Below are 16,661 nucleotides of genomic sequence, written 5' to 3'. Positions count from 1 at the left end.
TCTGTCTGTCCCTTGATCAGAGGGCAGATGCCACATCCAGTCCCAGCTTATTCTATTTTTATGTCCTGTCTCTTTCATTTCTCAAATTCTGAGCACCTCTACTTAACAGAACCAGTTCACGTCTCTCTCTCTCTATGAGGGACGTGGAGAAAGGGGACCCCACCCTACATAAGTGTCTGCCCTCTGGTGGTCAGTGCCATCATAGCAACCAGTCATTCCATCATTCCGTCAATTTTCATATTAGCCTTTTATTATATAGGATGTAATTTATTTGAAACAATGATTCTATAAATGCCAAACAAAATTTATAGCATGGTTATAAATTTGTTAATGAAGTAATTGATAAGAACTTTGCTTTTTAATGATTATTGTACAATGACATAGACAATAATATAAAGTCCATTTTTTCAGCTTGAATATATAACTTCCATTAATATATATGTTTTAAAACATTGACAGTGGATTATCAAAAGTGCATATTGAGCATTAGAAACCATTCATAACCTTCCAATGTGTGGACCACAGAGACCAGGAGTATTACTGCCAAAAAGCCTCACAGGGAACCATTACTCCTGGCTGCTTAATGTACTGACAGGACACGTGCTACCATTGGGAGTTCCCTGTTTTAATTTGCCTTTGAATATTTTGCAATTTGTTTTCTTAGTGCAGGTTGAAATTTTTACAACATCCATTTTAATATAAATAAATGTATACGAATAGAACACAGACATTAGTATTTTTGTCATTAATATTATTATTGCTTTATTATGTAACTCATGCCCAAAGCATTGAAAGGAAATTAATTAGAAGGTGACCACAGGGCAGGATTGGGCGAGATGGGCTAGACACCCCCTGGAGCCAAACTCCCGTGGTCCCTCCCCAGCTGGCCGCACCTAGTGTGGCACCTCGGCTCAAAGGGCATCTGCAGAGTGAGCAGGGTCCCTCTGGCAGGTGGGGTCCCTCAGCCTGGCCTGCAGGGATCAGGCTGAAATTGGCTCTCCAACATCCCCCAAGGGGTCGTGGATTGCGAGAGGGCCGTTCTCAGGTGATGCACCCTGGAATCCGGCTCCCTCCTCTCTGGTTCTGGGGTGTATCACAGAACCGCTGCTGCCAAGTCACCGCAGCTTGGCAGCTCCTGCATTGAGCATCTGCCCCCTGGTTGTCATTGCATGTCATAGCTACTGGTCGGAGCGTCTGTCCCCTGGTCGTCATTGCGTGTCATAGCTACCAGTCAGGTGGTGGGATGGTCACTTAGCCTTTTATATATGTAGATTTCAGGTATGTTAAAAAGGTTTAATTACTTCGTTTTTGTTGTTAATCCTCACTTGAGGATATTTTTTCATTATTTTTCAGAGCAGAAGGGGAACATTGATGTTTCAAAGAAAGAGAGAAACATCAATGTGAGAGAGACACATTGATTGGTTGCCTCCTGCATGCTCCCTAACCAGGGCTGGGGATCGAGCCTGCAACCCAGGTATATGCCTTTGACTGGAATTGAGCCTGCAACCCAGGTATATGCCTTTGACCAGAATCGAACTTGGGACCCTTCATTCGGCTGGCCAAAGCTCTATCCACTGTGCCAAACCAACCAGGACTAGTCCTAATGACTTTTAAAACTTTTTTCATAAAGATAGAGATTAAATTTTTGAGGTATTTCAGGGCCCATTGGAATAAAGTAGTCATGTTTTGGGCAATTATAATGTTTCTTAAAATTTAAACTTTGGAAAGATTGTGAAGTAACATTAATTAACTATTATGACATAAATTTTGTAAAAACTGGGTAAGATATCAATTAACATTAAAATACTGTATTAAATATTTGTACAGGCTACAAGATTTTGTTTGATTTACATCTATTTCATTTTTTAGGCCAATAAAATATTACATTCTTATAATGCCATATGGAGCACATAATACAAAAATGTATATGTCTCATACAAATACCATATATTTACAGACCATATGCATAATTCAAGAGTAATTCACCTTTTTTCCTGAATATGTCTTTTCATATTTTTAAAAAATAAATCTTTCTTGTTCAGATTATTACAGAAGTTCCTCTTTTTTCCTCCCATAGCTCCCCTCCACCTGGTTGCCACCCCACCCCATGCCCTTACCCCTCCGCCACTGTCCTCGTCCATAGGTGTGAGATTCTTGTCCCATCTCTTCACACCCCCTTCCCCCTGAGAATTGTCAGTCCACTCCCTTTCCATGCCCCTGCTTCTATTATATTCACCAGTTTATTCTGTTCATCGCATTTTTTTATTCACTTAATTTTTAGATTCACTTCTTGATAGATATATATTTGTTGTTCATAATTTTTATCTTTACCTTTTTCTTCTTCCTCTTCTTAAAGAATACCCTTCAGCATTTCATATAATCCTGGTTTGGTGGTGATGAACTCCTTTAGCTTTTTCTTGTCTGTGAAGCTCTTTATCTGACCTTCAATTCTACATGACAGCTTTGCTGGGTAGAGCAATCTTGCTTGTAGGTTCTTGCTATTCATCACTTTGAATATTTCTTGACACTCCCTTCTGGCCTGCATGGTTTCTGTTGAGAAATCAGCTGATAGTCATATGGGTACTCCCTTGTAAGTAACTAACTGTTTTTCTCTTTCTGCTTTTAAGATTCTCTGTCTGCTTATATGGAGGAGGACAAAGATTACATGGGGAAGCAGGAATCACAGGCATCGGGAAGTAGCCAAGAGGGAGGGGGGCCTGGTGTGGGACACCATTAGGCAACAAGGTTGTTCATCTTTCCATGGTGATAGGCAGTTCTTGAATGGGGATGGACTGCATTCCAAAACTGACTCCCAAGTCCAAGGTGGACCCCCCAGGTGTGTGTGTGTGTGTGGCGGGGGGCAAGGGGCATACAACTTCCAACAGGGTTAGAATGTGCTTTCTTTTTTTTTTTTTTTTAAATATATTTTATTGATTTTTTACAGAGAGGAAGGGAGAGAGATAGAGAGTTAGAAACATCGATCAGCTGCCTCCTGCACATCTCCCACTGGGGATATGCCCGCAACCCAGGTACATTCCCTTGACCGGAATCGAACCTGGGACCTTTCAGTCCGCAAGCCGACGCTCTATCCACTGAGCCAAACCAGTTTCGGCTAGAATGTGCTTTCTTTAATTAGAATAAAATGATCACGGTTAGCAAATCATGATTGATATTTCTTATTTTATTTCTTATAAATAATAATTAGTCCCCAGCATTCTATTTGTGCCCCTAAGGGTTGGGCGTCGACCTATGAACCAGGAGGTCACAGTTCCATTCCAGATAAGGGCACATGCCTGGATCCCCAGTGTGGGGCGTGCAGGAGGCAGCTGATCAATAATTCTCTCTCATCATTGATGTTTCTATCTCTTCCTCTCCCTTCCTCTCTGAAACATATTTAATATATATATTAAATCTATTGTAACCAGGTTGTTTTGGTATTTGAATTACTCAAAGTTGAATAGTAGGAGCTCCTCAATGCCTCCATCAATCCTTTTTTTTCCTCTTTATAATCATTACCATTTTATTATTGCTTGGATTGCCTACTCTCCCAGAACTTGACATGAGAACAGAAACACCAATCCCAGTCAGAGACGATAAGAGGGCGAGGAGGCATTTGACCACCATACCAGGTATGTCAATAAGCCAGAAAAGGCCTCTGTGGACTCTGCCCTGACCCCTTCTACCCTATGGCTCCCAGTTAACATCTGAGTTCTAGTTTCCTTCCTGTCTCTACAAGAGTGTCAGATGGTCCACCCAGTAAAGGTCCACCTTTACCTTAACTGAGTCTGTCTGTCTTTTTGCATCTATGATAACATATCCTTGAAATGTCTGGGTAACTTGTAACTCCCCTTTTTCCGGACCCCTTGGGGCACAACCTAATGTGCCTGGGTGCCAGGACAGAGGCCACAAATTCCTTCATTGTTATTGCTATCATGTTACTTGTTGACTGTTAACTATCCTGCACCCACCTAAGTATGGGTCTATCATTTTGCTTTTTATCCAATCCCAGAGTTTTCCACGCTTTGCTTTCTCCCGCCTTTCTCATCTATCACCAATGGATTTCATGGAACCCACCTACATCCTCTCCTTTGATTACAATGTATAAAAACAGATGAGCAACTGCCATTCTCTGGAGCATTATCCCAATCCGTTGAGATACTCCCACTGATGTGTGCGGTCCCCATTTTCACGAACCCAGGAGCTTCCAGGGCCCTCTGTGCATGTGTCACTGTGGCTATGTCGCTGTATTACCCTGCAGAGAGGTTGCAAGAGGTGACACCCAGAGAGATCTGAAGAGACAACAAACAGAGAGGCTTTTGTTAAAGGGGCGTGGAGGCCCGGCCCCCTTGCCCTGGTTGCCTCCAGGGGGCGCCACACCCTCCTGGAGAAAAGGGCAGGTCTGCCTGGCTCCTGTTGTGGGGAAGGTGAGACCGGAGCCTGGACCCTCAGAGCTGGAGAAGTGCCCTTTGTCTTCTTGGGAGGGACACAGGCACAGGGAGGCGGAGGGACATTTTCTTTGTTCTGTGGACCTTGTACTGTACACACTGGCGGTGTGCAGCCCTCGTAATGCCACACGCAGTCCAAGCTGTCGTCTCTCCTGCAATGCCCTCCCTGGCCCTGATCTGCCCTTGATCTCCTGCATCCTGTCCCAGGGCTGGTGAAGGGGGCAGTGCCCACAGCGGAGTGAGTGAACGGTGAATGAATGGATGTACAAACCCATAACCACAGAGACCACTGGGGTCTGCTCTGACATCATGGGATGGGCAAGAACCCAGCTGTTGCCCTAATTGGTTTGGCTCAGTGGATAGACGTCAGCCTGCGGACTCAAGGGTCCCAGGTGCGATTCTGACCAGGGGCATGTACCTTGGTTGCAGGCACTGTTATGGGTTCAATCAGCGAGATAGACCACCGACTCAGAATTTAAAATTAAGAGCCTTTATTAAGCTGGCCAGCGACTTACAGTGCGTACCTCCTCACAAGGGAGCCTCGCAGCTGCAGTCCCAACCGAGAGTGCAGCAAAGCTTTTATTTGCAAAAACTACAAAGCATTAACTGGCAAGGTAAAAGTTCAGAAGGAAAACGGGGTCACACCGGGCTGGAGCATATCACACCACTTTGTTTCTTTAAAACAATCAGTAATTTTTCTGTGCCACGGTCCCTGCCCCCAGCACATTAAGCCCCATGTCCCTAGCACACCCCTAGCACACTATGCCCCGGTCCATGTCCAATGGGATGATTTATAAGATCAAAATAACTTTTCTGTTGCTAAGCCAAACAGCAGGGTTAAAGTGAAACTACAGTTTCCACTGAGATGGCTGCTACTACACTTCAGCACATCCCCGGTGGGGGGTGTGCAGGAGGCAGCTGATCGATGTTTCTAACTCTCTATCCCTCTCCCTTCCTTTCTGTAAAAAATCAATAAAATACATTTTTTAAAAAAAGAACCGGGCTGAATCTTCCTGCCACCCTGGGCGCACCTGTTTCCGGACCTCATCCCAGCCCTTTCATTCTTTCTGACTCATCGTGGTGTTTTTAAAAACATTTTTTTATTTATTTCAGAGACGAAGAGGGAGAGGGAGAGAGAGATCAATGATGAGAGAGAATCATCAATGGGCTGCCTCCTGCACACTCCACAGTGGGGACTGAGCCCACAACCCAGGCATGTGCCCTAACTGGGAATTGAACCATGACCTCCTGGTTCACAGTTCAACACTCAACCACTGAGCCACACCAGCCAGGCTAATGTGGTTTTAAGTAAGAAATAAAAATTTACTTCATTGGTATTCTGAATAAATGCTAATAAAATTAATAGAACTAATATAATAGTAAAAGTTTTCGAAACAGCCTGCTGCTCAGAGTCTAAGCTGAAACAAGAAGGCAGGAGCTGCCCTGCTCAGTGTCAACAGGGCCACGTGTCAGGTGACACCGTCAGCCACCTCCCAGGGCGTAGCCCATGCTCGGAAGGAGTGACAGTGAGTCCCTGGCCCTGTTCCAAGGAAAATGGCCTCTGGGCTGGACAGGGAAGAAGGTGAGTCACAGCCACTGGCCCTGAGGAAGGGAGTGGCAGCCTTGCCAGGTAGGAGGCTGGAAGCCAGCATGTATGTAAGTATAGAAACCCCTGATTCCAGGATCCAGGGGGGTCCCGACAAGATCTGAAAAAGGCTGCCAGAGAGAAAGGCTGAGGGGAGGTAACAACAGAGCCAGACTGAGATCTACCCTCCTGACATGGGGCCCCAAGAGCTCCTGGGGTGGGCTCTTGGTGAATGAAACCATGCATTCCATGTCTTTCGAAATTCCCTGTGCAGCCTGACTCAACTGACCTTTGTCCTTGGGGCAAAGAGCAGGTCTGTAGGCCCAGTGCAGGGCCATAGAGGGGAGCGGATGTGAGCCCGTGCTCTCTACAGTGGAAACCACACGTCTGGCTAGAGACCCGTCAGAGCCCAGGAGAGACTGGTGCCCCCAGCTCACCATGCCAGCAGCCAAGAGTCAGGATGTGAAGGTGTGGCAGAAAGTGTTTCAGGAATTAATTCACGAGGTGAAACCATGGCACCAATGGACCCTGACACTAGACAACAGCCTCATTCCCAACACCCTGCAACCAGGGTGGGCACAATACCAGCAGTGGGTCTTTGCCAGGTGAGTGGGGAATGGGGTGGGATGTATTCCAGAATATTCTTCCTATTCCTTACTCTCTATACTGGTTACCTTTCTGATTCCATTCCTGCTGTACTAGTAAACTGAAGATTAGAGAAAGGAAGGAGCCCATCAATCAAGACATTGTAGCTTCATTAAAGATTGTTTTCTTATTACAATGAACCCCAAAACAGTAGCAGGGGCAGTGGGCACTGGTGTGGGGTGATGCCCAAATATGGAGAAATCAGGCTGCGAAGGTGAGGGCAAGAGCAGCGAGGCCCAGGAGAGCTGAATGAGCAAGGCTTGCTGCAAATGCAAAGGGGCGGGGGTCAGGGGACCCACTACAGAACCCAAAAGAGGGGCCCTCCCTGGGCACTGAGGAGAACCCCTCATGGAGGGGCAGAGCCACATGCAACCATCTTGACCTCTCTACAAGGAGCTGATGGAATCTTTGTAAAAATAGGACCCTTAGAGGCATCCAAAGGCTAAGCCTCTGCTTTCCAGGTGGGAAATCAGAGCCCAAGGATGGGGTCCACCTGCACGGAGGATGGTTCCTGGGACTGGGGAAGGGGCATGTTGCCTGCCCACTGCCCCCTCCCTGGAAGGTCTGGGAAGGGGAAACTGAGCTCTCCTCTCCATAACCTGTGGTTTTCCCAGGTCGGAAGCTGGCACCAAGAGCAGCTGAGCAAAGTGTCAGCTCCTTTTTTTTTTATTAAACTCTGAGCTGTCACCAACAGAGCAGCAGTGACCCAGGATGGTGGCAGGAACTGCAGCTCAGAAGAGCAGGGCCCAGGACCTTTGCACCAGCAGGTCATCTTGCTCACAGTGGTCAGGGCTCCTGGGCATCTTCCCTGCATTTCATCCTCATCTTCACCCAGTGAGGTGAGGCTAGAATCAAGATACAGAGGAAGCCCTGGGCACTTGGGCTCAGTGGATAGAACATCAGCCTGTGGACTGAAGGGTCCCAGGCTTGATTCCAGTCAAGGGCACGTACCTCCCTTGCAGGCTCGACCCCCAGCCCTGGTTGGGGCACATGAAGGAAGCAACCAATAAATATGTCTCTCTCACGTTGATGTTTCTCTCTCTCTTTCCCCTTCCATTCTTTCTAAAACTCTCTGGAAAAATACCCTCGGGAGAGGATTAACAACAGAAATAAACTAAATTTAAAAAGAAAGATACAAAAGGAAAACCTTGATTGACTCCTTCCCAGCACCCTCTGATCCACCGTCCAGACTCTAGGTGCTCCTGCATCATGCCCAGCAAGGCCAGGCTTGGCTGTTGTAACAAATAACCTAACACATGGCCCCAAGCTCACCATGAAACAGAAGGAAAGAGCTGGAAAGTCAAGGGCTTCAGTGCCAGACCTGGAAGCAGCATCCATCACTTCAGCCGACATCCCATCAGCCAACTGGTCATCTTGCCCCAACTTAACTGCCCAGAGGGGCTGGAACAAGGTGGGAGGTGGGGGTGGGGAGGAGTGCGTGGGTAATTTGGTGAGCACTTCATGTGCTCAGCCCTCTGCTCCCCCGTAATTCCTATCCTGGGTGCTGCCATGTGCTTCCCTGCCTTCTCTCTCTCCATTTCTGCCAACATGTATTTGTGCAGCTATCTTAGGTCAGAAAATTGCCCTCCTCCCTGCTGAGAGGAAGGGTCATTCTCTGGTACCCTCTCTGAGGCCAGGGGCACGAGGAATCTGAAGTGTTTCAGGCTACTTTGAGCAATGGATTGGGGCAATGAAGAGAGCGGACACGGCACCCGCCCAGTACTAATGGCAGACTGGGAGGCCCTGGGCAACTGGGAGCAAAGCAATGCTTTTCCCTAGGACACTGCGCTGTTTAGGGTCCCTCCCTAACATGGGGTCCATGACAGGATCTGGGTCCTTTGGGGCTGCTATTAAAAAACAGCCATCACAACAACAACAAAAACAGACTGGGCGGCTCATGAACAACAGAAACGTGTTGCTCACAGTTCTGGAGGTTGGAAGACCAAGACCAGGGCACCCGCTGGTCAGGTGAGGGCCCTCCTCTGGGTCGCAGACTTCCTGTGGTATCCTCACACGGCTGAAGGAGCTAGGGGGCGCTGTGGGCCTCTTGCATAGGCCTCTTAGCCTTTCACCAGGGCTGCACCCTCCTGACCTAATCACCCCCCAAAAACCCCGCCTTCTAACACCATCACCTTGGGCTTTAGGGTTTCCTGTGAATCTGAGGAGGACACAAGCTTTCAGACTGTAGCACTTACCAACACCCACCTGGATCCACTTGTGGGTCGGGGCTGATTGAATGGCAGCTGTTTCACTTGTAGTTGTTGTCCCACTTCAATCTACATTTGGAGAAGCCTTGGTTTGGAGTCAGGAAACTGAGGTGCTTGTCCTGTCTCTTACACCCACAGAGTCCCTGGGCCTGACAAGTTCCCGGTGTGTGCTCACCTCTGACATGATCTTCTGGGACTTAAAAGGTGCCCGAGATCCCTTCGGCTCTTAGAGCACGTGACCCGCTGTCATAATGATAGACACCTGTGAGTCATGAGCTTGTCAGCGCACAATGGAGATAGAAACAAGGGACTTGGTCACTTCATCCCCCACTGATCCAGGACCCAATCTACTGTGTCTCTGTAACGGTGGTCCCTCCTGCTTCCCTCTGGCACAGCCCCCGGTTCGGTCAAGCTGAGGGTCTCGTTTTCTGCCTCCACAGGTTCACGTGCTCCTGGTGCTCTCGCAGTTGGGCCTCTGCCCACGTTCAAGTCCTTTGCCACATGCACTGGAGTAAGAGGGACTCCACGGGCCAGGTGAAGATGAGGGTCTTCGCCCAGAGATGTCGGAAGTGCTCGGACCCTCCTTTTGAGGTTCCAGAATTCACGGAGGAGAACGTCTCAAGGATCCTGAATAATCTGGTGTTCCGGATTCTGAAGAAATGCTACGGAGAAGGATTTAAGTCAATGGAGGAGATTCCTACAATCAAGGATATCTCTCTTAAAGGGCCACATGACACTAACAATTGTGAGGCGTGTCTCCAGGGCTTTTGTGCTCAGTGTGAGTTAGATCTAGACAAACCATCACCAACGTCCCCTTCACTTTTCACAATAAGCACACCTACCTTTGGGGTTCCCATCTATAAACCTTCTTTCACAAGGAGTAGCACCTATGCGGATGCAGTGACAGGGGACACCGAGGTGAAGAAAGGAGAGGTAGTGGACAACCCCTGGTTTCCTGAGCCCCCACGGGCTAAGAGTCCCAGAGCAAGCACCAACTACCAGGAAGAGAGTATAGTCGAGGTCTCAGCCCCAAGGGAGGATTTGCATTCCCACATCGCCCAGAATCGCAGGCACTGCAATTTCAGAATTTGCTGCTGTTCAATCATTCTAATCCTCATCATTGTGGTGGTGGTGGTGGCGGTGATTGCTGCTAAAATCACTATATGAACCTCAAAAACATGGTGCTAAGTTTAAAAAATCAGACACACCAAGTCATATATTGTATGATCCCGCTGATGTGAAATATTCAGACTAGGTAAATCAGGAAGTAGATTGGTGTCCATACCACTGTTGTGGCTGGTGTGGCTCAGTTGGTGGATCCTTGTCCCGAGTACCAAAAGATTGCTGGTTTGATTCGTCAGGGCACATGCCCAGGTTTCAGATTCCGTCCCCAGTTGGGGTGCATGCAGGAGGCAGCTGATGGATGTTTCTCTTTCCAATTGATGTCTCTCTCTAAAATGAATAAAAACAGTTTTAAAAATAGTATCTCGGCTCTCCAGATGGCTCATGCGCAACGATGCAGGCAGTAAGGCCGCTGAGGGCCCACGGCCTTTCGCCTCTCAAGGCGAGGTCTATGGTGCGGGGGAGGCGCTGGCCCTGCCAGTGTACGTGTGAGGGCATCACGGATGCCACGGCCCAGCGCACCAGACCTACGCCCCATGCGCGTTCAGGCGCGGGGTGTTGCAGGCGCCCGTGGGTGGCCAGGGGCAGCAGGCGCTCTGGCTGGAAGGGCACAGCCAGCGCCTATCCGCCGCCGCAGGGGGAGAGGCGCGGGGCCTGAAGCCAGCAGATGCGTAAAGACCACGGGCGGTCCTCATGGCGCAGGAAGTTGCGCTCCCTGCCGCAGGGAGAGAGGAAGGGGAAGGAGGCCTCGTAGCTGCGGTTGGGTCTCAGACGGGAGAAGAAGGTGACCAGGAACTGCAGGTCTGGGGAGGCGGACACGGGCTGCTCACCACGCCAGGCCCCGTTACCCCAGGGCCACGCCAGGGGCCGCGCCGGCAGGGAGGGCCGCCCTGGCCTCACTCGATAGCGGGGCTCGGGAGCTCAGGATGCCCAGCCCCTGCCGCGGGCGGGGTTGGGGGGCGGACCCTCCGAAGCCTTCCCCGAAGGGAGAAGGAAGGTGGAGAGGGCACAGCAGTACCTTTGAAACAGGTGATGAAGTTCTTCATTTTGGAGTCATCCAGGAAAAGCTGCAGACAGAGGGACAGGCGGTGCCCATGAGCCCGGCCGGACGCCTGCCCGAGGCGGGAGGGTCCTTGTGCCCAGGCCGGACCTGTGTCAGCTTCCTGTGCTCGTCTGTGCGCACCGTGTACAGAGCTGTGCGCACCGTGTACAGAGGAGCGTAGAGGGAACCCGGGCCCTTCCCATTCCCCGGATCGGCCGCACCTGTCCGGCTTCCTCGAACACAGGTTCATTAAAGCAGCCTTTTCCGCGTCTTGAACCTCACGTTTCTAATTAGGTGCCACATTCTCCGCGGGGCTACCTGACTGGCTCCCTCCCCCCCACCCCCAACCGCCAGGGCTTCCAAAGCAGGCGGGGCAACCCAGGACTAGAGGCCGAAGGTGGGAAGGAACTGGGGGTGCGAGGCGCAGACGCGTGTGGAGCTGGCAGCCAGGGGCAGGGGGATAAAATAGTATCTCTACAAGCATTGCATTCAATAATATATTCGTTTGCGGGTATTATGTAACATGAAACAAGTATATAAAAATGCAGTAGTCTTTTTAAAATATATTTTATTGATTTTTTTTACAGAGAGGAAGAGAGAGGGATAGAGAGTAAGAAACATCGATGAGCTGCCTCCTGCACACCCCACACTGTGGATGTGCCCGCAGCGAAGGTACATGCCCTTGGCTGGAATGGAATCGAACCTGGGACCTTTCAGTCCGCAGGCTGACGCTCTATCCACTGAGCCGAACCGGTTAGGGTTGTAGTACTCTTCATAAATATAAAAGCCTGAGTGACCAAACCACTGAAGGACCAAACGACCGGTCGCTATGATGCGCACTGACCACCACGGGGAAGATGCTCAACACAGGAGCTGCTCCCCGGTGGTCAATGTGCTCCCAGAGCCAACCTCCTGCAGCCCCTCCCCCCCTTCCCCGCCAACCTCTGCAGCCCCCATTGGCCCTCATTACTGGCCAGGCCGAGAGAACCCCCCCCCCCCGCCCCCGTGCATGAATTCGTGCTCCAGGCCTCTAGTTTATTTATATGAACACCAAGACAGATTTTTGCACAAATGACTGGTTTTATTGAAACAAAATTTACATAAGTTCAAAAAAGTCAACTTGTATGAAAGTCCCCATTTCATATATTTTCTATTTGACCATATATAACATAACCTCGGCATGAAATAAAATTCCAAAATCATTCAGTAGTGTGCTGCGCCAGCACAGCCAAGGGTTTGGTGAGCCTCAGGAGGGGTGGTGAAGGATTACAGAGAAGACAGACAAGCGAATACAGCTGGGGCTCAGCGGATTTCATGTGCCTGGATGAGGGCACGGAAAGACCCAGCCTGCAAGCTGAAGCTTTATTTTATAGTCAGATCAAAACAAGGGATGTGGCCAACATGTTTACAATGTTCCTGTGATTGTCACCTTGTTTTGGCAGCACTTGCTACACCTCCCACAGCCCATTAGCTGCCCAGGAAGGAACTAGGGAGGGCTATAGGGTTAAGCTTAATTTGCTAAGAGGGCTTTGCCCTCCAAGCTGGGACTTGTTTGTGGCTCTTGAATTACATTGTTAAAGAGTTAAAAAGAAAAATACAGTTGTTTGAGGTCCAATTACAGTGATTTCTCATTTTCCTATTATTTTCATCTCTTAAACTACTTCCCCGAGTTTGTCTTTAAGTTGGAGCACTCCTCTACTGTGGTTGTAGAAGCTCTGCCTGTTGAGGATAAATTATTTGGAATTGTGATTAGACCCACCAAGACAAGATATTGGAGCGTCAGTAGTAACCTTTTTTAAATGCATGCCTATGGGGACAGACTGATTCTTCAAAAAGAGAAAATAAAAGTCACACTTCATATTTAGCCCAGATTAACTTCCTAAAGAACCCAACTGGCTAGACCCATACTGTCTAATATGCTGACTGTTTAAATTTAAATCAAATGAAAAATTTAGTTCTTCAGTCACACCTGTCAGCATTCAAGTTCTCATGCTACTGGACACACATGTGGAAGACGCCATCGCTGCAGGAAGGGCTCCTGGGCAGAACTGAGCTGCACCAAATAGCAGTTGATTTGTACAGAAATCTATGTGAATACATGAATTTTTTTCATTCTTAGTCACAAAACCTACTTGTTTAAGCTTATCTTCAACAAACAATCCTGTTTGTTTGAGCCCAGGACAGTGGTATAAAAGTAAATATTTGTACAATTTCTCCATATTATGATGTGATATGGGAGTCCAAAGTAATGAACCCAATCTTTGTCACGTAAGACACAGTCTCATGAGCTCCCTCTGGGTCCATGGCATCTTGGCCATGGGCAGATGGTACCCATGAGGAAGCCTTGCAAGGGACCCCTCACCAATGTGGGTCAGTCATCCCCACTACACTATCTGGCCACCTTGGAGGGGGGTGGCCCTAAGGCATTGCCTCTGCTCCCTGCTCTCAGCTGGGTCCCAGAGCAAGATGACCATCCATGCAGGCCATCCAAGACTCCCCATGACCAGCCATACCCGCCCTTCCTCTACCAGGACTGCCAGCACACCACCTGAGTGCACCATGCCCACTGTGTGCGCTGGCATCCCAGCCCTTCCACCTTCAAAGCCCAGATCACACCTAAACTCTCCTGAGAGCACACGTGCCAGGGCTGACCAGCAAACCCTGACCGACAGATGAATGATTACTCTGGCACACATTTCTTTTTTTTTTTTTTTTTAAATATATTTTATTGATTTTTTTACAGAGAGGAAGGGAGAGAGATAGAGAGTTAGAAACATCAATGAGAGAGAAACATCGATCAGCTGCCTCCAGCACATCTCCTACTGGGGATGTGACCGCAACCCAGGTACATGCCCTTGACCAGAATCGAACCTGGGACCCTTCAGTCCGCAGGCCGATGCTATATCCACTGAGCCAAACCGGTTTTGGCATCTGGCACACATTTCTGTGGAGGCTAAGGGACTGCCTGACGAGAGAAACGAAACAGCCCTGTTCACCTGTCTTCTGATGCTTTTATTGTAACAGCAGCTTGAACTGAAATTGACTATTAGATACTATCAGCAGGGTAAGCATTCATGAGAAGACACATGCATCTGCAGTGTCCTTTAAGCAAGGACGTCTGAAGACTAAGCATAAAGATTCCAGTAAACACCCAGACTTGTTTGGAAAAGTCAAGGCAGGGCGGTCACCTTCAGCCAGCTCCCGACCTTTGGGAATTTCCTCCTAACAAATTTTCCAACCAAGTCCCGTGCTTCCCCACATACCCCCATTCTGTTTTGCTGGCAGAAGACAGAGGGAGGCAGCAAACTTTCTGCTTTGGAATGTCAGGGTCGTGAAGCATGTTTACTGCTCGAGTTTTGATTTTGCAGACTATAAGAAAAACAAAGAGAATTACAATGACAGTAACGCTAAGTCCAATCGGGCGCCAATTGATTCTAGGAAACCATGTGGTGGGGTCTATCTACTTCAAATGCTCCTTTACTGTATTTGAGGTAGCAGTCTGTTGTTCATGTTTACTGATAGTAAGTAAGGGTTCTTTAATTTGCTTTTGTAATGCATTTACTTCTTTAGTAAGGTTATCATGAAAGACTCTTTATAGATGTTTTATCATATTTATCTACTGATGGTGACTACTCTTCTATTTTAAGGGGGTGACACATATATGCTTGTGCTCCCAATCACAACTGAGTATTTGTTGCTACACCACGGCATCCTGCCTTCTAGTAAGGTGCAGGGAGTAGGATCATAAAGGGGAAGGGGCAGGCGGTGAGGAATGTAGCTATGTGTAGGCCTGGGGGACCACAGGTGCCAGCTATTGTCCTTTAGTCATCAGGCGATGAGATGATGTTTTGACTCCTGGTGGGTCGACCTGACCATGCTTATAGGTTCTGCTTGCTGGCTTCACAGCTGAGTCAGCTCCTTAATCACTTCACAAAGGCCTTGAAAAGGAAACTTTTAAGAAAAACTTAATATATATATACATAAGAAACTTATATATGTTTCCCTATATATACATAAGAAACTTAACCCCCTATTCACATAAGTATATGCGTTCTAAGATTTAAAATAATATGATTACTTTTCAGATTAATTCAGGTGTTCTACCTATTAGATTATAAATCCCCCCTTTCATTCCCCCCTCTGATTAGGTGGATTGGTGGATGTCTATCAAACTTGTACTATAGTAGTAAATCTCTTTGTAAAGAAGCTTTCCCTTTCAACACACTGGAAAAGAACCAAACAAATTCTGTATTAGTTTACTTTAGATTCATTTATCTAACTAGATTTATTACTCAGTATACCTATAATTTCCTTTTAAGATTTCTCTTCACAATCCTGATTTTTATATTCTTACATTAATCTCTTTTCCTTCAAAATGCATCTCTATTCCCCATGCCTTCTATTAAGTATTCCTACCCCAATATCCTTTCTTCCTGTTATATCCCTTCCTTTATATCCTTTTCACCATTTTTACTTCCTCAACTCTAATTCTTTACAAACCCTCTGCAACTTACCCAGACCCTTTCAGTTTGTCTATTCACTTTCTCTTTCCTTTATCTCTACACCTTCTATTATACCAAAACTATGAATTCTTTCTAATTAATTAGAATTAAAGGTCAGTTCTACACAGGCTCCAAGTTCTGGGATGTCTCTCTCTCAGACATGACATTCCAGTGAAGTTTTGGTTAATAAAACCACAATTGGAAACTGACTTATGTCCTGTTATGAAGAAATCAGATTCTCATTGGATTTATGCAAACATATTGCCATGAGAATAACAACTATAATTATTTTTAGTCCTATAATAAAATTCTTTTTCTCCTGATTTTTCTTGCATTTCTATAAATCCAGAGAACCTTTGCTTTCTAGGAAGATAATGAAAAAAACTTTTTTCCCCCTTACTTTCATAAATAGGCTTATTATTCCAATGGAAAATATACTCACACTAGGGGCCCAGTGCACGACTTCATGCACCTTGAAAGGAACTGTGGGCCGCAAAGCTGCAGTGGGCATAGAGGCAGGACTCAGCCCATCATCCAGGCCCCTGCCCAGCCCCTCCTGCCACGGCCCCTGTCCCCTCTCTGCCGGCAGCCCTGCTCCCGCCGCTGCTGCTGCATGCGCTGACGGTGCTGGCCCCACTCGCACCCGCTGATGGCACGGAGTGACTGGGGCCAGTGCCAGAAGTGAGTGTGAGCGGGGCCATCGCCAGCAGCAGGTGCAAGCTCCGGGCAGGACCGCGGCACACAGGAGCAGAGAATTTTTAGTAACCACCAGAGGCTCACCTCATGACAGCAACCGGCACCCTGCTTTGGTCTGGTGCCCCGACTCACCTGCTCCACCATCCCACCACAGCCGACGCCCACCATGTCCCGCGTGAGCCCCCTGGTGGTCAGCGCACGTCATAGCGACCAGTTGTTCGGTTGTTCCACCGTTTGGCCTATTTGCATATTATGGTTTTATATAGATTCTTTTTTTAAAAAAATATATTTTATAGATTTTTAACAGAGAGGAAGGGAGAGAGAGAGAGAGTTAGAAACATCGATGAGAGAGAAACATCGATCAGCTGCCTCCTGCACATCTCCTACTGGGGATGTGCCCGCAACCCAGGTACATGC

At 47.9% G+C, this 16,661-nt stretch overlaps 1 protein-coding gene and 1 pseudogene across 1 annotated transcript; one reads left to right on the top strand and one right to left on the bottom strand.

Moving 5' to 3' along the window:
* Positions 1-6,072: 6,072 nt before the first annotated feature.
* Positions 6,073-10,276, top strand: RTP3 (receptor transporter protein 3). Its single transcript, XM_036333857.1, has 2 exons — positions 6,073-6,635; positions 9,323-10,276. Exons 1-2 carry the CDS (start codon positions 6,469-6,471, stop codon positions 10,047-10,049), a joined length of 894 nt encoding a protein of 297 aa, XP_036189750.1. The 5' UTR covers positions 6,073-6,468; the 3' UTR covers positions 10,050-10,276.
* Positions 10,277-10,355: 79 nt separating this feature from the next.
* Positions 10,356-13,607, bottom strand: LOC118668641 (annotated as a pseudogene).
* Between the last annotated feature and the right edge of the window lie 3,054 nt (positions 13,608-16,661).

The sequence above is a fragment of the Myotis myotis genome, unplaced genomic scaffold (genome assembly GCF_014108235.1).
Source record: "Myotis myotis isolate mMyoMyo1 unplaced genomic scaffold, mMyoMyo1.p scaffold_m19_p_13, whole genome shotgun sequence".
Classification (NCBI taxonomy): Eukaryota; Metazoa; Chordata; class Mammalia; order Chiroptera; family Vespertilionidae; genus Myotis; species Myotis myotis.
This window is presented reverse-complemented; position numbering and strand designations above follow the sequence as displayed.